This window comes from Patella vulgata, chromosome 7 (genome assembly GCF_932274485.2).
Source record: "Patella vulgata chromosome 7, xgPatVulg1.2, whole genome shotgun sequence".
Lineage (NCBI taxonomy): Eukaryota > Metazoa > Mollusca > Gastropoda > Patellidae > Patella > Patella vulgata.
In genome coordinates this window covers 49,221,858-49,246,202 of record NC_065885.2, presented here as the reverse complement: position 1 = coordinate 49,246,202, position 24,345 = coordinate 49,221,858, and the positions used below count along the sequence as shown (strand labels likewise).

The window sequence follows — 24,345 nt, the reverse complement described above, 5'->3', positions numbered from 1 at the left end:
TATTTATACAACAGATGGCGAAAATAAACCAAACTAGTCAAAAATATATTTATTATGACTAGTGCAAAAACTGTAGTATTAACAATAATAACAGTATATAAAACAGGGTATTATAATAATGAAGGCGTGTGGGGTTATTGTCACTCAACTAGTTAATAACATTGCATTTAGACGTGTCGTCATAATGACTGCTTATTATATTGAGACAATAAAATATTGTAAAGTTTCCCAGTCTTTTTAATTTGTTTATTCTCTTCTTTTGTTTTGCCTTCATGTTGATTCACCTCTTGACGTTTTTCCATATACTGTACTTCAGCCGTGTGGTGTTCGTTGTTAAAAATTGCGGCTACGGCGAAATATTCACAAACAATCAAGACGACAAGAAAGCACGCAAATTTTAGCTGTGACCACCTGAAACCCATTCTGAAAAATGAATACATAAAATAATATCCTTTACATGCCTTACCAACATTAACAGCCCACATTATCCCAGTCGGAGCAGAACAGTGGGAAAATGAAATGAAATGGGGTTTAACGTCCTACTGTTCTGCTCCTAACCTGGGCTAATGAAGACGGGCATACGCCATACAGTGTGCTATGAGGGAAATTTTGCACGGGCAGCGGCTCTACGGCCTACTCTTATATCGAATTCCAACTGCCAAGGGATCTTTTACGTGCACGCCAATGTGTACACGGGACCTCGGTTTTTCGTCCCATCCGAACGACTAGACAGCTGTCCTTGTCAGGCCCTTCGTCCTGCATCACTGACAAGGGGAAACCACGCCGGAAAATCTGGATGAACTTTCTCGGCCAATGCAGGGATCGAACACCCGACCTCCAGGCTAGCGAGCCAGCGTCTTACCTTTCATTTCGTTTCTGCTTAGCAGATGTTATCGTTTGTAATTCTGTCGACATGCGTAACGCCCGAAGGTTACCATAATAAATATACCGTGGATCCATATTTTGGTTTAACTAAAGGACGGGTGTATTGTTTTCATGAGCGTTTAAAGCACTTCAAAGAAGAAACAAATTTAGATTCCCCATACTCACTTTTTTAAATTCAAACGGTGCATTACGGCACAGCTGTTCCAGAAATAGGCCTAAATGTTAAAAATTGTTGGAAATTTGAGAAATAAGAGATCGGGTATTAAAGTAGACCGATGCATACCTGATGTTCTTGTACGCCACACCACATCCGCTGTTATTTCAAAGTTTTAAAGCATACCCATAACACTGCACAGATTAACCCTTTCCTCCATATTTGAACGTTCTGTTCTCATGATCTGTTGACTATGCTGTCATTTGCTCCGACTTCATCAAGGGAGTATTTCAAAATAACTATTATGTTTCTTGTTTTCAATAATTATGACAACATGAAATGGGTCTACAATTTCATATATTATAGTAAAATATAGTTTCGTTTAAATTATTACAACTTGTCTTTGTTTATGTTTTTCTGTCGTATTTTGCATTTCATAAATTTGCATAAATAAAAGCTACAATATCGATCGGCACCATTATTCTGAGACAATCCCAGACACAATTCACAGCGGACAGAGTGGAGCCGATGAACGCCGCGTGCATTTTATCGACCGTGATCAGATTCGGGCGTTGACTATGGGTCCCCAATAGCGTAATTACGGCCATTCTCAAAGGAATATATCCCAGCGCAAGTGAATCTCATTTTCTGTCTCGCCCGCACGACTTTCCTTTCCAGCCCCACGGGTCCAAACCCAGGGACAAAGCATGACACCCCGAGAGACGTTCGAGATGGGTAATTTTATCACCAACCGTTTTTTTCGGTTGCACATACAGCTCGTTTGTCATAACTGCAGATATTAATCCAGTCCTGCAATATATAGCGTTACCAGACAGCAAACATAGTCCATCAGTAAGAATGTCACTTGGTGTTAATACTGAACGGTAATGACATCTAAATCACCTAACGCCCAAGGACGTCTTTTCTCAACGAATAAATGAAACAGATCTTGAACACATAGCCTATTTCGGTGTTCAATAAGGAAAACATTCGTTAATAATATTCATGGCATTCACAAATAAACAGTAAATGCAGGACGGAGGGCCTGACAAGAAACGCTGTCTAGTCGTTCGGATGGGACAAAAAACCGAGTCCCGTGTACACATCGGCTTGCACGTAAAAGATCCCTTGACAGTTGGAATTCGATATAAGAGTAGGTCGTAGTGCCCTTGTCCGGCCAAAATTTCCCTCATAGCACAATGGGGGGTGGGGGTGGCCGAATGGTTAGCACGTGCGTGCTGTAGCAAACGGCCTGTCATTGAGTCAACTGACGTGGTTTCGAATCCCCCGTTATACGTGACAAGGAGTAGGGTCGCCTGTCGAACCTCATGGGTTTTCCCCGGGTCATCCGGTTTCCTCCCACTGCTAAAGACCCCTACGCGCAAGCGAATTATTGAAATAAAATTAAAACCGTATGTTAGTCCCGAAATGACCTGATATGTGTCGAGTGGACGTTAAACCCCATTTCCCTCTCTTTCTCTCATTAGCCCATAATAGGAGTAGAACAGTAGGGCGTTAAACCCCATTTCATTTCATTTTATTTGCATAATGTGTCGCTTCGTATAACTTGAGCTCTCAAATGTAACAGATTTTTAACACCCATTAGGCGCATGGGCGTCACACATGGGGGGGGGGGATTCGACCCCCCCCCCCCCCAATTGTATTTCGGGGGCCTGAATATACCCCCCCCCCCCCAAAAAAAAAAAATTTACATAGTAGGCCCAAACTCCTATTTATTTACAACAAAGTAAATGTTTGTGATATGTGCTTAGAAACACTTCATGTGTAATGAAGCGCTATATAAATCGAACAATAATAATAATAATAATAATTATTTGGATTAGTTAAGATTCTATATCTGTATAAAACCTATACATATCCCAATATGGTTTACATTGCTAAAATAAAACACAGAGAGAATCATCCTGGAAACATGTGTGAAGTGAAAAGTACCCGTGTTCCATAAAATTGTGTTTAGTTAGCCTGTCAGTAATATTTTGTTAATTTTTTTCTGCCACTTGTCAGAGTGAATCGCATGTAGGTACCCAAAAACATTACCGCTTAAACCAAATATTTATCGCCCGCTCAGCCAGCAACGTAACCATAATGCTTTTGCACGCGGTGTCTTGGTAGACAGCATGGCCACATGGTGTTTGTTAGGGTTAGGGTTAGGGGTTAGGGTTGCGACCCCCCCCCCCCCAATATATATTTCACGGCTACGCCTCTGATTACGCGTAATTCAATGAGTTTTCAAATTTTAAAAGATAGAAAACACCACATGTCTACATTAAGAACCTGTTTGGTTTTCACGTCTGGAACATAATATTCTATGGTGCATTTGAAAATGCTATCCGTCGTTTTAATAATATCCAAAAGATGAATTGTTGCCTGATATTGTATTGGATTAGGTGGGTGATATATTTATTCAGTCGAGGTCCTGAGCATCATAGTGTATAATTTAAAGAAAAGCTAGCATGCCGGGAAATATAAGCATACTTTGGACAAATAGTTGCATAATGATAAAATATCCTGAAAGAGTACTTGAAGCGAACACAATAATGTACATCAAGTTAGATTGGGTATACGCTATACTAATTCAACCTACATCAATCTGATTTCAATTATCCAATACGATACACATAAACATCTGGCTAAGTTTATTCACACCACGGTTCAATTGACACGATGGCTTCCCTCTATAAACTAATCATTACTTATTCCCAACTTATCGTATAAAATATGTTAACACAGAATGAATAAAAAAAATATGGCACGACAATTCAATCCACTGAGTTCACTATCAAAAACTTGTGTTCTTTTTCGCTACGTTAGCGGGTATCCCGCACACCCCACCCGCTTTCCCCTTTTCAACTATACCCCAATACGACTATAGCTTCATGTTACTGAAGCAACAACCGCGAGTTTAACATCTAGCTGTTGCCAGCTTAGTCTAAAATTCCCAAACTTTTACCGCAGAAACGTGAACATTAACGTTGTCAAATCAGGGGGCGTGATACAGAACACTTAAGGGAATAGTTACGATTACAGCCGTTGAAAGATTTTCTTTATAGTAGAGAATCTCACGGAAAACCCCCCAAAAAGGCAAACTTTTGACATTATTCAAAATTGCAACTCGATTATCATAGGTTGGCATTTCATTTGAAAAGCGCGAGACTTGATATTCGCGATGATATTTTTCTGTCCAGGAATCTGTGCTATAGCTTATAACAACAGATATTTGGCCGCATGCCATTGTTCCCACTTTTGTAATAAAAACAAGTTTCACCCAGGCGAGGAACAATAGAGGGATTAACATGCGTTAACGAGGGAACAATAGAGAGATTAACAAGGGATTAATTAGTGTGGTCAGTACTTAGCACATACTGCAGTTGGGTGCCAACGGCAAATTACGGCCTAAGAGAAGGAAGTACCGGCAACTTGAAACCCGACCTCAAACTCTAAAAATTACGGCCTAAGAGAAGGAAGTACCGGCAACTTGAAACCCGACCTCAAACTCTAAAAAACTGATCTTCAGAACGGTATAAAGACTTTATTCGAGTATGCCGATGGCGTGGCCCATTTAACTGCTTTGTAAATGACATGAATGATTATAGATTTGATTTTTTATTGTTTATGTTTTACTATTATGATATTTTTAATTTTAATCAATTCATTGTTTATCTTATTGTAACTATGTTTATCCCATTATTATTTGTATATTATATTTTATTGAATTGTAAAATGTGATGTATGATATATCAGAGAAAAATAATTAAAAAAAACCTTTATACAGTAATATCTATATTTTTTTCCTTCCAAGTACCCACTATCAACTAATCCTAATCCGCTTAATACACTAATCCACTTAATTCTTAATTGGACTTTATCCCTAATTTTTCAAAAGTGGGCACAGTGGGGGCACACCCATAGATATTATCCCTACCTACATACCGTCTCTATACGTAAATACATTCTTCCATAAACAAAAACATATTTAGAGCGAGACAATCCAATTGCAGGTCTTTCTTTTGGCCTCAAATGTTACATAAATTATTTGCAGGATACCCGGCTTCGTCCGGGACCAAAATGCGCACGGGGCCCAAATTCTCCCGAAGCCCAAATTCGATAGCCTAAAACATTCACACGATTAAGCAGGTTAATTTGATACCACGTCAGATGTAATACAAAATTAATAGATTAGTACCGAATAGCCTGACGGAATCTCGTAACGGAATCACACTAATCTTGCCAACACGTATTTTGAAAGGCGGTATTAATATGAGATGGTGATAGAACCTAAAATTCAATTGAAATCGTAATAAAATGGCATTTCTCATATTATTTTCAGGTTATATAGTGGTAGTTTGAGATTGCAAAGACAGCTGCAGAGACACCGAGATTGCGAAAGGAAAGATTAAAATCAGACAGCCGTAAGTACAAGAAATATCTAGAAAAGGACACAAATCGCAATTGGACAAAGGCGCAGCGTTTAACAACAACCAAATTAAACAGCCTTCGAAAAAGAATGAAATTGGAGACAAGAAAATGGAGAGAGAGAGAATCTACCTGTCGAACGAAAGCAATTCCGAGATTAAGAAAGTGTTTATTTCTGCCTTTTTTCCCTTTTTTGTATCGATATACCTTTGTTAAACAGGACGAACCACCGAGTAAAGAGAACAGCAACGCGTATTTTTTTTCTTTTCCCGGGTTATTCAATGCCCATAGAACGTGGGTGTCATTTCCGTCACGGATGTAGGTATATAATACGTTTTTATCTTTACGCTTCATCATGACTAGACAGAAAAACGCATTCACTTTCAAATAAAATCCACAATGATTTGCTTATCTAAAGCATTTTTTTCGTAAAAAAAATTTAACACACACGAAAATGATTTCCCGGTCATATTGTTAACCCCTTTTTAGAACGAAATATCAACAGCAGAAAATTGAAATTTATCATGGATAATGTACAAACACTAGTTTATTTATAAACACCAAGAGAAATACGACGCGCTATTATTGTACTGAATTGGGCTGAATATGGTGAGTGACGGAGATGACTTTCCGTGTTGGATATGACAAATTCGTTACGGATGTAACGAAAGCAACGGGATGAAATAAAACACAGCTTAAATTTTGTAATATTTTATTTTGTTAATCTAGGTCGAGTCTTTGCGTTATGGCGTCCCAATATGTTGATTCAGGAATAAGAGACAATACAGCATATTATGTCAACGATCGTAGGCCAGAAGATTCGGGTTTTGCCTATTCTGCTCATGCAGTTTACTTCCACAGAAGTGTCATCAAAATCCTTGATGCTTCTTGGATACGGTTGTCCGTCATAGACAATGGGCTGGAGTAGGATAGTTTCTTAAGTAGCCGTCTCATCGATTGCACCTGAAAATAAATCGAATGTATATTAAAGATACTTTATGGGAGATTAGATAAAGAGCTGGCAGTTCTCACTATAATAGCTAAAACTAGATAATGTAAAGGGAATTTGCTGAAACATTTCAGTCAAATTGATCCACTCTGAACCGAGATTTTAACAATTTAATTTTCAGTCTAGCCTCGACCATCATTACTAAAGTTGGTACGATCAAAAACATAGCCTCGATTATCCATTTCATGATTAAATCATGAATGGAAGTCGAACAGCAAATCCGAACCTAATCCAATAAACATTTCAGGCTAGAGATGACATCGAGAGTTGCTTATGGTCTGGATAAGTTAATTAATTTCTAATTAATAATTTAGATAACATTTCAGGCCTAAAGAAAGACCTGTAATGGGCAGATTTAGCTCTTGCATAATGTATGTTTAATCTATTATGTAACAGAATAAATGACTATGATGTCATGCCCGTCTTGTTGCACTATCTAATCATAACTCTGTGACGCTATTTAAAGTTAGGCCCTGTACAGTTTCTGTGATTTAGTAAAATGACCTCTAGTTACCCCAGATATACGTCAAAATGATCATGTACCTTTAAAAAAATTTAAAACCCTGAAGGAGAGAACCCCACTAGACCCCCACGCCCAGTTGCTTGTATCTGTCGCGGGCCCCGACTGCTCCCTATCAATCAGGAATAACTCTATCGATGTGGAAGGTTTCAGATGTTTAGAGATGTCGTTAGCATCTCTGATATCGGTACCGTTTGAGACCATGTCAATCTGCAGGCCTTTTAATTGAAGTACCGACTCCCCTCATCGCCCTTTACCATGGCCTGCCTCAAACAGATTCCATGTAACATGTTTGTATCCTAATTGGAATGGATCTGTTGATGTTAAATGAAAATTCATTATATTTTGGTATTGCGTGGTCGGGCCATCGCTGACGAGTGGAAACTGTTGTCGGTAGTGCTAACTTCTCAAGTACTGGTACCAAATGTGTAGCACCATGGGCCTTCTGTCAGACGTGAAGAGCGGGTGTTGGAAAACCGGTCGCCACATCCTACGTACGACACATGCATCATTTATTACTACATATTTTAGCAGCCTTGTGATCGTCTAGAATTTGTCTCTGGTTGTCTTTGCTTCCCCTTCACGTTGTGTATTTACTTCTTACTGTTTTCTTAAGACGTTTGTTATTCCAGGAATAACAATGTAACAGTTCGTTTTTACATTTTATATATCACAGACGGATACATGGATACAAGGATAGTATAGATTACAATACTAAAGTCATTCTCAAACACTAGCCAGCCAGACTCGATGGGCGAGTTTGCTGATAGAAATTGCTACATATTTTCCCTAAAGGAACCAAGCTGCTGTCTAGGCACTCAGATGGTAATCTCTCCGGAATCTAATGAAATCTGACTTAAAAGTTCGCCATGATTTCTTTTATAGGACCTATGAACAACACGCACAAAACTAGTGTATTCATGACACTGAACCTGTGCAATTACTGATATGATTGGTCCCTCAAACCAAATGATGCAATAGGTAAATTTCCAATCACATGTATTTTGTAGACACGTAGAACCAGGTATGTTTTGGCTATATAACTGTTTTTATGTGTCAACCTGTCACTTATATTTAGTACAATTGGCCAAGGACATTAATTAATGAAATATAATGCCACCCTTAATTGTAAGAGCAAAAATTCTAGCAATATTAATACAAATGTGCCCAATTTAATGGCAACTGGATCACGTTGCATTGACGCCGAAATACTGCAGAAGGGATGAGTTTGATTGGTGCCCACAAACCAATATAAAGAGTGACCCGATCTCTGGATGGCCCAAAGTGAACGCTCTGAACTTCTTCACTATACGTGCACGCATAGATCCCGGATAAATCGAAGTGCACCATGGCTTCGTCATCACGGAGTGCTGATCTCAATTCACGAAGAACTTTATATTGGTGCTGTATATTATACGTGTACAGCGAACCGTTCATTCATATTTTTTTCAAAATTCTCTTTTAGGTCCTAAAATGACGATTCAAATCTTTTACTGCTATTTTTACCTCAAACATTTCGTCGCCATTCTTCATAGTCTTGATCCGTTGTTCCACGGTTTCTCTTGGCATACGTTCTAACCACTGGTCTTTACAAGTTTCAAATCCCTATAGATACACACAAGCTTTATTCTGTATATATTTTATTATTTGTGATACAGTGCTGTGATGGCATGTTTATTAAATTTTGCCTCCCAATGATGACCTGACGCGACCTTGGCAACTTTGGACCCCATTGGAAATAAGCAACGGATGTTATATACGTCAGGCTTTATGGGCTATCCTAAGTAAAGGTCTCTTCATGACACCATAGCTATCATATTTCTCTATGCTTGTCTCATATGGCATCCCACATTACAATGTAACACATAGTTCTTATTTTCATATACATATCTGTAATTATTGTTGTCACTTTCCCAGTCGTGTAATGCGACACTAGTTCTTATTATAATACATTAATTTATTGTCATGTTGTAACCTTTACTTGAAGAATAAATAAATAAATAAATAAATGTCACACACCATCATCTGTTCTTTAGAAAGTTGCTGTGCTGTTTGCAGATACACGTGTCCCTAACTGAAATGGGTAGAATGACAACCCAAAAGGGTCGTAATTTTGAAAATTTTGAATAAGAAATTAGGGTTTACGGATTTTCATACAAAATCTGAAAGGTTTCGGAAAGTAGCCGCTTCTGTACCTTCTCTTTGTGGCGAGTTATGGTATCTTTTTTACCAGGTGTCATTCTGCAATTGTCATCTCTGTTATAAAAATCTGTCACTAGCTTCTGAACATCTGAAGAGACGGTATCGTTTCCGCATTTCCGTATAAGCGTAGAAAGAGCAACGAATTGCTTCTTTTGGTCGGTATATATGACCCTATGGATCTTCTATATTTCTTGACTAGCAGGATACACGGCTTCGACCGAGGCCCAAATTCTTCAAGGGCGCGAATTCGCCCGAGGCCCAAATTCGCCCGAGACCCAAATTTCATGCCCAACATCTCCATTAAGGAGGAACTTTATTGTATAAAAAACCTTACAAGGTTTTGTGCATATACAAACAAAAATAACAGAAATATACATGAAACAAACGAAGGATACATACATGGACATAATTATACAAAGATACACAAACAGTGAGTTAACGACATGTTAAACTTAACGGCGCTTCCAGCAACAGACTTTCTCTCCGTTAAAGATAACGATCCATTAACTCCATGTTAAAGATACATTAGTTAAGAGTTTAATAAAGAGTTGACCATTCTTGCTATAATAATTCAAAAATAGATGATAAAAAAAAGAAAATGTTAAAAATTTCAGTCAAATTACTTTGTTCTGAACGGAATTGTCACTGTTGGAAGTTTGGACTAGAAATAGGCATCAATTGTGTCTGCACCGTCTATGAGAATTGGCGATCGTTTGATTGACAGACGATAACTCCACCCATATATTCTCGATTATCAAGTAACATGCGCATTGGCTATGCACTCAGCAAACCTCGGAAATTCCATTACTCTACATCTAGCCTCGGCTGTATGACGGTAAGAAATGAAATGAAATGGGGTTTAACGTCCTACTGTTTTGCTCCGGACTGGGCTAATGAAGACGGGCATACGCCATACAGTGTGCTATGATGAAATTTTGCCCGGACAGCGGCACTACGGCCTACTCTTATATCGAATTCCAACTGTCACGGGATCTTTCACGTGCACGCCAATGTGTACACGGGACCTCAGTTTTTCGTATCATCCAAATGACTAGACAGCTGTACTTGTCAGGCCCTCTATCCTGCATCACTGACAAGGGGGGACCACCGGAAAATCTGGACCTCCAGACTAGCGAACCAGCGTCTTACCCACTTAGCCACCGTGACCCCCTGTATGACGGTAAGTGATATGTACTTACACCTATACAATTGCGATGCGGCACCGGTTTACTTATTAGGAAAACTTGCCGCTTTTGAAAAAAATTGCGTCGTTCGAAGCGTGTTTAGAATTTTTCAGTGCAAGGTTGTCCTTGTTTGAAGAAAATCGGATAAACTTAAAAGACTTCAGACTTTGAAATATTTGTATGAAAAACACTCTTCAAATGCGTCGTCAAGGGCAACTCCGTTGGTAAATCCGGGAACTTGAAAGTAGTTCCAATGACAGACTTCGTCATACAGCCCAGGCTAGATGTAGGGTAAGGAATCTGCTTAGGTTTGCCGAGTGATTGACTATGGTTGCCCTGCTTTGCATCGCCAGTTTCCGGTAGTGGCATCAGCAACCAACGGTTTAGTTAGCTTGGTCTGCCATTTATTGATTTAATTTTAAATGGACGACTGTTTAAATCCAAACTGTATCTAAGCCATCCGTGGGTCTACAGAGTAGATTTTGACCTTGTCGTGTAAATAAAGGTCTAATTAATAATTTCTATAACATCTGAAGCCTAAATAAAGACTTGCATAATGTATGTTTAACGAGTCGTTAAAAGTTAACAGAGCTTTAAACAACCGGTCCCAGATGATCCCAGCGGCGTCCTTGTATCTCTAATCACCGGAGAAAAGTATTATATAAAGTTATCGAAATTTGTTCAAACTCTTTCCCTTCAATCTATCATTTATTCTGTTCCCAGCGGGCACGATCACGTGACAACCGTAGGCTTAACTGAATATGCCATACCACAACCCGACATCACGACATTTTAACCCGACAATACGACATTTTTATATGGTGGCTGATTTAGGACACGCAAAAAAAAAATATCTCGAGATATTAAGTCGAGCGCTCGAGATAGTGAAGTCGAGCACTCGAGATAGTAAGTCGAGCGCTCGAGATAATACAATCGAACACGTCTCAACCGATGTTTTAAGCTGTATAATTTTGTGCATTATTTAATGATAAACTTGCAGAATAAAGATATTCATTTGTTCGTTTTTACAGCCCACCCAAAGCTGCAGTGACGGAGCGCCCCCCCCCCCACACACACACACACTCACTCCATTCCATGCTCATTCCATGCTCATCACCTTCCAAGTGGGGGGTATATTATTATACGAATCAATAATTGTATATATCGAGAGGTTACAGAGTTTTGCTAGGAGAGAATGACATTTCCTCTTATCTAGAAGCTCAGGTCTGATCCAAGGTTATTTATTTCATATGTAGGAACTGTTCATTGCCTAATTTACCCTGGCGCAAGTGGGGCGATCGTGTCGGGCTTCTACATTCACACCCACCCCCACCCCACCCCCGCGCCCAAAATCAATAGTTGCCGCCCTTATACCATATGGAATACATAATAATATGCCAAGTTCCACGCTGATCAATTCAGAATTGCGGCCTGTATTACGGTAAACACAAAAATTGTGCGTGGCTCTGCCCCTGGGGTTCGGGACACGCAGTTGTCTTTGGGCTATAAGGAATACATATGCCAAGTTCCAAGACGATCCATTAAGAATCCTGGCCTGTAGGCAACACACAGATACACAAAGAAAGAATGGGTGTGGCGCTGATCCTGGGGCCAGGCAATCACTAACAAACAATAGGGGTCATCCTTAGGGTATAAGGAATAGGTATGCAAAGCTTCAAAAGGATCTGTTAAGAATTGCGCCCTGTAGGAGAAACACACACAAGATGATCGATTAAGAATTGCAGCCTGTAGGGCGCGGGGATTAAATGTACGTAGAAGCACGGTACGATCGCGCCAGTTGAGCCAGGGTAAATTAGGCAATGGTCAGTTCCTACATATAAAATAAATAACCTTGGATCAGACCTGAGCTTCTAGATATGAGGAAATGTCAGTCTCTCCTAGCAAAATTAGACTTTAATTAACTTATCCAGACCATAATCAACTCTCGATGTCATTGCTAGCCTGAGATATTTACTGGATTAGTATCCGATTTGCTGCTCAACTTTCATTCATGATTTAATCATGAAGTGGATAATCGAGACTATGGTTTTTATCGTACCGACTTTAGTAAAGATGATCGAGGCTAGGCCGAAAATTCAATCGCTAAATTCTCGGTTCTAAGTGGATCAATTTGACTGAAATTATTAGCAAATTCGCTTTACATTATCTAGTTTTTAACTATTATAGTGAGAACTGGCAGCCCTTTATCTAATTCCCCTTGTCGGTGATGCAGGGCGGAGGGCCTGACAAGGACAGCTGTCTAGTCGTTCGGATGGGGCGAAAAAACGTGGCCTGTGTACACATTGGCGTGCACGTAAAAGATCCCTTGGCAGTTGGAATTCGATATAAGAGTAGGCCGTAGTGCCGCTGCCCGGGCAAAATTCCCCTCATAGCACACTGTATGACATATGCCCGTCTTCATTAGCCCAGTTTATGTTAAACCCCATTTGATTTCATTTCCTTTATCAAATCTCCCATAATGTATCATTAAGCCTACCCTAGCTAGTTAAAACAAATACTCCCATTTGATTTTATTTCCTTTATCAAATCTCCCATAATGTATCATTAAGCCTACCCTAGCTAGTTAAAACAAATAGTCCCATCATGGTGATTTTGTATTATTGCTCAGCTTGTGACGTCAATGCACGTGCATTTACTAGGAATGCGAGGTGGAGAAAGACTCGAAACAAGACGACAGAGAATTATAATAAAGTCTTAAGGTAACAATTTAGCTACTATTCATCGAATGTGTATTTTAAATTATCTTCATGTTATAATTCATAGATAGTACTTTTGTATTATTTGGGTAGTCGGGGATTGCGATTCACGCAAACAAGACAAGGTGATACATTTCAAAGACCACTATATACTGTTTTGGTATCTAAATATGCTTCGACATTGAGGTGACACTGAACTATAAAAATGAATATTACCTCGGTGGAAGCGGACGTGACGTAAAATACAACTAACACACACACACAAAATAATGATATAAAAATTGTAACTTGGTGAAAATATATCAATCAGCTCTGTACGGTAAACAATACAACAGGGGGAATAACAAACTCTCACAGAATTACTAAATAATGCCACTCAAACCGCTTACAGGGATGTCTGAATATATAAACTCCACAAAAATGTTGAAAACTATAGTTTAGTACTTAAGTCCATAAAGTCAATCTATTTTTTTTTCTAATATCGGTCATTAATGACTTTGAAATTTGTAACTTTGGAAAATATGCCATATAATCATACTATTTCTTTTTCTAATATCCCCCATTCTTTCAAGTGACTACTTTCAGACTTTTTGTATGGAGTACCATCCCAAACACCTGGATTAAATATTTAGGGTATATATATGGTAGGGTGCCCAACCATAAATAAATATCTCGAAATAGCTCGATAATTACACCACAAAATATATATACCCGCATAGCACACTGTATGGCGTATGTCCATCTTCATTAGCCCAGTTCGGAGCAGAACAGTAGGACGTTAAACCCCATTCCATAGCTGCTTACATCAATAAGTTCATGAAAGATTTTTTTTTTGAATATTATCAAATGACGTAAACGACACACCAATTGTATTGATATAAATTAATCATATTCCGTAGTTTAACTTAAATATGTACAAAATTTGTATTCAAAATTAATACTTTGCTCATTGGCATAAGCTTGTGGAGAAGATACGTTACAGAACGTATCTGTAATTGACAGTTGACATATAAAAAAGAGCTCTTTATCGAAAACATATGTCAATTATTTACCACCAGAATTACACGTGAGTGGAATTATTCTAATTGCATCATTTGATTTAAAGTAACCAATCATTTTGTTAATTACACAAGTTCAGGGCCATGATCACGCGTTATTGTGCATGATATTCATTTACCTTTAAAAGAAACCGGGGAACCCTGTAAGTCAGACTTGCATTAGATTCCAGAGATCGAGGGTACATCTGAGTTCCTAGACAGCCGAGAGGCTGGATAGGGTGGAGAAGTGGTTTTAGCTATATAGTATTGTAATTTGTGCTATGCTTGTATACCTGTATTCAGTTATAAGCTATATAAAATGTAGAAGCAAACTATGCATTATTATTCCTGGTAAGACAAACGTCTTAAGAAACTGGAAGAAGTAAATACACAACGTGAAGCAGAAGTAAAGACAGCTAGAGACAAATCCTAGACGATCACAAGGCTACAGAAATATGTAGTAAGAAAAGGTGCATGGGTCATACGTAGCATGTGGCGCCCTCCACGTCAGACAAAAGACCTATGGTGCTACACCGGTTAACGTTGTCAGTACGATTATTCGCATCACTCGTCTAAAGATATGAAAGTTCATTTTCAAAACTGAAAAAAATGGCGGACCAAAACCAAGGACGCGGAAATTTCATTACATGGAAACGGGAAAGCAAATCGAAATTCTTAGACTACACTACTGTACTATCAATAGTAAGGTAATAGCTGCCCTCAACTTTTATCGTTTTATCTATAGGTGTAACCGCGATTGGGCAAGAAAGTGACGAAATTGACAATTTTCGATGTACGATTTAAAGGGATTTTGACAGTGAAATAGTGTATTGTGTTGGAAAATAATATGTCCAGCCTTGTTGGTGTCGAGACTAGTTTGCAAAAAAAATGGTATCACTTTACCTTGCCCTTAAAATGGTTTCGTCAGTCTATAAAGGGGTATCCAGTTCATAATACAATCTATAGTTACCAGCAGAAAATCATAAGTAAAATAGGAAATTTTTATTTAAAAGGGATATTTTCGTGAGGGAAACCTATAACTTTATGGATTTAATATGAAAATGGACGACAGGAATTTCCAAAGCTTGAAATAGTAATTACATGTGCTTATACTAGCCTTTATATTATAATGTATGTATATTTTTAGAAATGGCACAGTTAATCACAGGATTGCTTTGGTTTGTGGCGAGTGTTTTGTTGGTAGGAAATTTGTTATTTATTCTTTTTAGATATTTATTCGTATTCAACTACACACATTCCGAGCTAATGTTTTAGACTAGAAATATTTTTTGCGAGATACTTCAAGCTTTATCAATGTCACGGAGGGTTGGGTGTCCTAGTGGTTTAACGCATAGGCGTGAAATCATAAAGTCTGCCATTGAGTCAAGTGGCGTGGTTTCGATTCCCCGCTTGTACGTGACAAGAAGTAAGGGTCGCCTGTCTCCAACCTCGTGGGTTTTCTCCGGGTCCTCCGCACCCCCAAACCCCCACGGCTAATGAACCCTAAGCGCAAACATATTATTGAAATAGAATTTTGTTAGTCCCGAAATGATCTAGTTTGTGTCCGTGTACGTTAAACCCCATTTCTCTCTAATCAATGTCACGTGAATCGGACGTTAATCACGCTTTGCAACGGCCGGCAAAAGCACGCACTGACGTTTGAACTGGAAATTGATGATCTATAATAATTAACACATTGTATATTTTGTGTGTGCATCCTCGATATCCCTAGTGTTCTCATTCCCTTCTACTCCACTATACCCTGGGTTAATCCATAGGGTTCCACGATTTCAAATTATATGCCCTTCGTTTTTATAAGGGTAGATAAACATATTCATGTCCATTTACTGAATGATTTATGTAAATAATGTATATATTTCTAATTCCTTTATATTTATGTTTCGCTGATTTCAAATATCAAATTTCCTCCCACTGCTAAAACAATATGTTAGTCCCGAAATGACAGTTTGTGTCGAGTGGACGTTACCCCCCCCCCCCACACACACACACACACACACACACACGCACCCACACACACTCCACCATTCTCTCTCCCTCTCTTGCTCACACACACACCCACACACACGCACACATTTATATCCCAATGATATTTTAGGGTTCAGGTGGAGCTTTGGATATACCCAAGGGACATCTCTTACTTGGTAAGTATGCTTATAACGTCTTCCAATCGCTTAAATCTGTTAGGTGCAACTCCCCAATTTAGCCCCTCCCCTCTGATCATTTTCATAACTCTAACACTAGAATATCATTGGTCCACAGCTGTGACTCGGTATAAATTCGGAATGTTTTCTTATCATGGGGATGCTGCTTGATAAATGGTAAACTGCAGTATTTCTTATAGAGAAGCAGTTTCAGACGGCTTATGTACCCCCGAATTTGATTATCTCGCGTATTTGAATATGAACTTAATAGATTTTATGCATATCTGGCCCCAGCTTAATGTTACTTTTGAAAGATATTTTAAGTTATATGTGCCTGTTTGTTTTATTCAAATGGCCAATAGTCACATGCCCTACCATTCTTCCACCTTTTCGTCAGTTTCATATTTTCGCATTCTTCGGAACCGCTTGATAGAATTGTTGGATTGTGCCTGTTTATATTGGTTCAGATGAATTTCGCCAGTTCCATAATGACTGGGCATCACTATACTTTAGACGCATTTTGAAGAAAATGTGTATAAAACAGACAGAGAAATGATTGAAATATTCAAAGCCAAAACCAAGCCATGTTTTTTTATAAATCGTGCCCGTCAGATCGCAATTCGGGGGGATGGATGGCTGAATGGTTAGCGTGCGCGCGCTGTATCATAAAGTCTGTCATTGAGTCGACTGGCGTGGTTTCGAGTCCCCAGTTGTACGTGACAAGGAGTAGGGTCGCCTGTCCAACCTCGTGGGTTTTCTCCGGGTCCTCCGGTTTCCTCCCACTGCTAAAGACCCCTATGCGAAAGCGAATTATTGAAATAAAGTTAAACCATATGTTAGTCCCGAAATGACCTAGTTTGTGTCGAGTGGACGTTAAACCCCATTTCTCTCTCTCTCTCTCTCTCAGATCGAAATTCATATTGGGGGGTCGGAACACATTTTGTTTGTGTGTGGCGCGGTTCTTCCGCGCTTAACTAATAAAGACGTCTTATTATGAACCATTACCAAAGAAACCCTTTATCTATTTTTCAAATCCTGCGTTCTGTCTGTGGAATCAACAGCTTGATAGTGCTAAATGAAATGTTTTCTTTGAAAAATTTCAGTTGATCATGAATGTGGTAATACTGCGAAACTGAATAAACCAATTGTTCATATTCGTACTGATTTACACATACTGACGAAGGCGTACTGTAAAAATGGTGTATTTAACTTTACCTCTGTTGATCCCAGTAGTCATGATCTGAACGCAACGTTCCAGGACAGTTCTTCAATGTGTACGTTTAAGGTAAGACTATCACTGAGTTCTACAGTCCCGAAATACCCAGTTTCTCTCGAGTGGGCGTAAAGTCCAATCTCTGGAACTGGCGCGACAGAAACGTGTCTTTGGTGAAAAACTGAGGTCAGCTCGTATATACACTATACATAGGAAAACATTTAAAATATACCTGAACTTCAAACCCGAAAACATTAGAACAAATGTTTCCGTCGTTTTGCACACATTTTAAAAGTAGATTAGTAACCGTATATAAGTCTCAATAAATAACCGTATATAAGTCTCAATAAATAACTGTATATGTAATACTACAGGGTTTATAGGCTAAGAAGCCAGGGATACAGACATCATGATGAGACCGTAGAGAGGACATAATCCGTGAGTTCCTAGGGGAACGTCATACCCACAGCCGCCTCGGATAGAGACAAAATGTGATGTTTAAGCCGTTAGATCAGGGTTATAAAGGATGTTAAACTCAGACCGTGGATATTTTTGTAACTCCTAAAGTATCCATAATTGATGTTGTAGTTTTCATTTATTTAACCTTTGTATTTTGCTGTATTTGTAATATAAACTTAGTAACAACATAAAAGGTGTTCCAGAGTCAGTTAATTGATGACTAAAATAATTGATCCCACAACGTGAAGTTGAAGAAAGTCCGAGACACAGGATAGTGTCACATATGTCTCAATAACTAATCGTATCTAGTCTCAATAAATAACTATACATTCTCAATAAATAACTGTACATAATCTAAATAAATAACTGTATATTAATCTCAAAATAACTGTAGTTTAGAAAGACGTTAAAATGTCTTATCATTCCGTTCATTTGAACTGTTAAAGCCGAGGGCCGAATCGAAATCGGAAGATTTGATTGTACATGTATTTGAAATTCTTGGACATGGTTTTACCAGTCTGTTCGAAAATGACGCGGGTTTAAGTTGACTGGTATCGATCTAAAATTTTAGAAATTATTTCATAGTCTTGCAAAGTTATGGTTTTGATTACGCTTGGTGTCTTTTTTTTATGACAAATAATATGGTCGTATAATACTGTCAGCACCGGGTCTGTCCGTGCACATTTTCTTGTACACACTCTCCAGAATTCAGATCTTGGCCAATATTGATAACGTTTTCCCGAGTGGTTAGTATTGGGGTAAATATGCTCTCAGTTAAAAGTAGTTTCAAACTGCATCAATTCCTAACTAAATATGGATTTTTATGCTATTTTGCTATATTCTTTCTTGTTGATAAGCATATCATAGTATACTCACTCTTTAGTTATGAAGGATGAAGTGTTTCCACTGGTACTGATCCTGACTATTGATTTTTAATAAACGTACATCATTACCATAGTTACGTTTTCAGACCATATTTCTTAAAGCGATAATTTCATATTTTCTAAGAAAGTCAAAACATAGTTATTTCTATGTCTTTTGCTCAATAGGTTATCAACTCACTATTATACGACCATGGGCATTATTTCCCAACCTTAAAAATCATTGACACAAGAAATAATAACACAATTACCTCCCTTGTTTTCCTATTGCCTCCATGCATTAGCTACCTTCAAAGTTCAAACGTTGGAATTTGAAGTTGAAAATGATATTTTTACCAATTTCTCAGCTGGCAATAGTGAATTATAGGATTAATAGGATTATTCTTTCACACGGTAGGGCGGTTTATGGATACCATCTATTTTAAGGCTTTATTTTAATAAATTTTAAAAATATAACTTAAAAATATGAAATTGTAGCTTTAAAATATTTTAATGTTAAAACTGCTTCTTAGAATACAATTTATAGTTCCATTAGTTTTTCACATTGTACCCTGACTTAGAAACCAGCACATTTCTATATGAACCGGGTCTAGGCGGTATGCTATTTAAAACTATATTCGACTGTCTAACCTTCCAAGTCCCGTCTTAAAAGACAAGGGTAAGTCTCGCGTGAACATAAATCTGATATTTAACTAAACATATTGCTTAAAGTGTATTTTGTGTTGTAGAAAGTACCGAACGCCCAAATTTACACTATTAGGGTAGAGATTTATTGGGGGGAGATTGGTGGACCGATTCATACACCTAGTCAAGAACACATTATTACCTGTACATTCGATGATAAAGTTGAACAAAAAACAAATTTTACCAAGTTGAAAGAACCGTAAGTATCAATTTATATGATCTATACAGGTAGTTATTCCCTTGCTTATAGTAAAAGCATACTTTCGGAGCTACGACATTAGGCAATGGTATAATAACTTCCGGCTATAATTACAAATATACTCCCCTATAAGAGTGAACATTAATTCGGCGTATGAAATATCTGATTGTGTGTTACTCCCATGATCTTTGGTTCAGGAATTGATTCTCGTGGCGAGGTATAATTCATTCCTGACAAAAACCAGCGGCTGCCAGGCAGGATACGCCCACATTTTCGAGAGATGGATAGAGAACAAGCTAACAAGAAAGTGATTTTTCCTACAATCAAGGGCCATAATTCAGGAAATTACAATTCGATATATGCAAATATCGAAAGGAACTGAGATCTTTGTGTTATAAACTTACATTTCAAGTTTCAACAAAATCGGATAAAAATTGTGACCTCTATAGGGTCCACAACCTTGATATACCATATTTTTACGCTATTTGAGAACGAACGGCAGCCATTTTGTCTGTCAATTTTGGGCCGATTTTCACGAAATTCGAACTCAGTCGTCCTTAGGGTGTAACGGTGATATAATAATAAGTTTTTTTAAATCGGATAAAAATTATGACCTCTATAGGGTCCACAAGCTAAAAACGCGATTTTTCGTACAATCAGCCATAATTCAGGAAGTTACTGTCCGATATGCGCGAAGATCGAAAGGAACCGAGATCTTTGGGTTATAAACTTACATTTCAAGTTTCAAAAAAATCGGATAAAAATTGTGATTTTTTATAGGGTCCACAACCTAGTTATACCATATTTTTACGCTATTTGAGAACGAACTGCGGCCATTTTGTCTGTAAATTTTGGGCCGATTTTCACAAAATTCGAACTCAACCTACCTTAGGATGTAACGGTGATATAATAATACGTTTTTTTAAATCGGATAAAAATTATGACCTATAGGGTCCACAAGCTAAAAACGTGATTTTTCGTACAATCAGGGGCCATAATTCAGGAAGTTACAGTCCGATATGCGCGAATATCGAAAGGAACCGAGATCTTTGGGTTATAAACTTACATTTCAATTTTCAACAAAATCGGATAAAAATTGTGACCTCTATAGGGTCCACAACCTTGATATACCATATTTTTACGTTATTTGAGAACGAACGGCGGCCATTTTGCTGTCAATTTTGGGCCGATTTCCACGAAATTCGAACTCAACCTTCCTTAGGGTGTAACGGTGATATAATAATACGGTTTTTTAAATCGGATAAAAATTATGACCTCTATAGGGTCCACAAGCTAAAAACGCGATTTTTCGTACAATCAGGGGCCATAATTCAGGAAGTTACGGTCCGATATGCGCGAATATCGAAAGGAACTGAGATCTTTGGGTTATAAACTTACATTTCAAGTTTCAAAAAAATTGGATAAAAATTGTGACCTCTATAGGGTCCACAAGCTAAAAACGGGATTTTTCGTACAATCAGGGGCCATAATTCAGGAAGTTACGGTCCGATATGCGCGAATATCGAAAGGAACTGAGATCTTTGGGTTATAAACTTACATTTCAAGTTTCAAAAAAATTGGATAAAAATTGTGACCTCTATAGGGTCCACAAGCTAAAAACGGGATTTTTCGTACAATCAGGGGCCATAATCCATGAAGTTTCGATCCGATACATGCCAATATCGAAAGCAGCCGAGATCTTTTGGGGATAAACCTATATTTCAAGTTTCGTCAAAATCGGATAAGAATTGTGACCTGTAGAGAGTCCACAAACAATTGTGGACGGACATACGGACGGACGTTCGGACGGACAGGGGCGACGGCATAATACGTCCACATGAAAATGTGGGCGTATAAAAATAGCATCTTTCTTAAGGATAACGGAAACCCCAATTAACTACCCCCGTGTGTGGGCTCCTGGACCGATGAGTGTCAATATAGAACAGGAACTGAAATCTAACTATAGCAAAATGTGTATTTTGTCATGATAAAAGTACAAACTTATATAAAAATTTCAGATTGCTTGCTCCCAAAGATATTGCCTATCATGTGGGTGGAAAAACAACTTCTGTCTTAACGCTAGATGTTGTGGATGTACGACATAAAGTAATAACGAAATCAGTACAAAAAGGTCGTCACGTGAGACTCATGGCTACAAGCGATGGTAAGTAAATGATGGTGGGGCGATTGGTTTAACACGTGCGGTTTAGATGATAACGTCTGTCATTCGATTCCCCACTGTCAAATGACGTGGTTTCGATTCTCCACTCAGGGGCGGATCCAGGATTTTCAGAAGTGGGGGGGGGGGGCGTGCTGCCCCCACTTGGGAGTGCGAAGCCCGGCCCTCGGTGGGCGGATAGTCGGAAGATGCTTTGTAGGCATAAAAGGGCGCATAATGAAACAAGGACACGACAGGACCGCCGACTTACGATGGATATCACTACCATTTTTAAGTATTTTTGTTCTCCTTTCCCGCGAGAATATATGGGACAAAAAATTGTTCGCCATGTGTTAGTCCCAAAATGACCACTCAGAATTGTGAGCACAGATCTTGGTAACTTGCATTAAATGTCATCTTAGCATACCACTAAAAGTCTCGTATGGAGGGGAAAACTTGTCTTTGATTGTCATGGATAACTCCATTTGGACTGATCAGTTCATTAAATCTATTCGTTTGGATTGACAAAAATAATTATATCCTCATACTCCATGCCTATATAACAGACAAATTTATTCATTTTTCACGAAATTACAAATTTATATGAAATCCATTTTTATTTTTGGTGGGGTTTTCTTATTTGCAGGGAAGAATAATGAGTTAGGTATTAAACCAGTAAGCTGTGATGCTGTTGGAATGCCATCCAGATTTAGACATGCCATTATTAGAGCAGGGTATGTGTTTAACATTCTGAATTCTGATCTTAATTAGATGTTATTCGGTTCATTTTTTTCGCTTCCTTTTCTTATGTTCCGTATTTTATATTCAAAATGACTAGATTTCTTTGATGTACGTCATTATGATTTTATATTTTGATAACTAAAATTAATAAACAAGCCCCCACTTAAACTTAATCTTTCAAAACCTAAATCACAAATCTAAACACCTCAGAACAATCAATTCTTTATTTTCACAGAATTCAGAGGTCCATTTTGGATCTATTAAGTTTTATCATGCCAATAGCTTGCCTGCACTGATCTAGTTATTTACTACAATCAGGTACATAAGACATTTAAACTGCAGCCGTTCTGATTATGTTACATATCATGTAGTGAAAAGAATCAAAACCATAAAAACAAGAAATATTTAATCAGATTTAAAACACGTAAAACTGATTTTTAGCGAAGCTTGGTTCAGATCGCATTAAATGACAAAGCGTATGTCCCTCCTATATGATCTGATTCATAATGATCAATATTATTTACAATTTATTTTAGGTGTGGTGATGGTTCTATATTTAAAGTTGGGACTGGTTTTGTTACAAAGGGATTAAAATCATTCAGTCCCTACTTTATGGCCTTTCAGCTTAATAAAGATACTTCTATAGATTTTGAATGTAACTTGACATTATGTGCCCAAAACTGTGATGGGGTAGGTACATGCACTCTTTTACATTCTTATTATAATAAGATTTGACTTTCGTTTCAATTTTATTTTTTGCTTGAAACCTTTGTGTTCTACATTAAAGAATTTAAAGGGACTGATTATGCAGTCTAGTTGATAGAAACAGGTGTGGGCCAACGAAATTATCAAAGCCAAACCAACACGAAATAAAGATATACGCATTGACTCTTTTACTTTTAGTAATTCTATTACTTTATGACTTATCCGGCTGTCAATGGTTGCATCAAGAATGGCGAGCAGTTACTCGGGAAACAAACGTTCGACCGAACTTAACTATAATTTAATTTTTTTTTTTTTTTCTTTGTAGAATTCCTGTACTAATGAACGACGTCGTAGATCATACGATGAAAACGGTAAATAATGATTTTTTTTAAAAAATGCCGTTTTCAATTAAAGTTTAAGAACCAAATAAAGTTTTTTTTGCAATGAACTTATAGAAAACATTTGACGAAACCACAAGACATTTCCAATAAAAATATATAAATTTGCCTCATCTGGTTGAACGTGAATTTTGGATGGCTTATGATCCATGGTTTCACTTAAAGTTGATTTTATTTTTCAGAAAAAATTTTCTTCACTAAATCTAAGATCCTGATTATTTCGGACACAATGGACATGGAAAATGATTTACCAATGGAAACCAATAGAAAACATCTGAATTTAGAAGATAATTTGATCTCGGGCTATGTTACCAAGAAACAACTATGGGTGGCAATGGCAGTTTTTGGCTTCTTGATATTTCTCACTATGGTTATGTCAATGTATAGTTGTTTTTTTAGCACAAGTTATACCCTTAACGACCAATGTACGTGCAACACAAAACGCAACTGTGCATGTGACGATGTGTGTATGTGTAAGTGTTCATGTAACAAACCCTCGTGTAGTAAATGTTCCTGTAGTACGTATAAATTGCCTATCTTGTAGATAAATAAATATTTGTAAGTGCATTTTTTTTATTTTTATTTAAACTTTATGTAAATGTA

The 24,345-nt window shown here is 37.8% G+C and overlaps 1 protein-coding gene and 1 long non-coding RNA gene across 2 annotated transcripts; one reads left to right on the top strand and one right to left on the bottom strand.

Moving 5' to 3' along the window:
* Window positions 1-34: 34 nt before the first annotated feature.
* LOC126826722 (uncharacterized) lies at window positions 35-1,535 on the bottom strand. Its single transcript, XR_007682362.2, has 2 exons — window positions 1,169-1,535; window positions 35-423 (listed from the first exon to the last, which is right to left on the bottom strand). It is a non-coding gene; the product is annotated as an uncharacterized LOC126826722 (long non-coding RNA).
* Window positions 1,536-12,999: 11,464 nt separating this feature from the next.
* LOC126826710 (vitelline envelope sperm lysin receptor) lies at window positions 13,000-24,309 on the top strand. Its single transcript, XM_050555738.2, has 10 exons — window positions 13,000-13,108; window positions 15,290-15,342; window positions 16,259-16,304; window positions 17,408-17,589; window positions 19,586-19,740; window positions 21,759-21,904; window positions 22,545-22,632; window positions 23,176-23,329; window positions 23,670-23,715; window positions 23,925-24,309. Exons 2-10 carry the CDS (start codon window positions 15,292-15,294, stop codon window positions 24,284-24,286), a joined length of 1,230 nt encoding a protein of 409 aa, XP_050411695.1. The 5' UTR covers window positions 13,000-13,108; window positions 15,290-15,291; the 3' UTR covers window positions 24,287-24,309.
* Window positions 24,310-24,345: the final 36 nt, after the last annotated feature.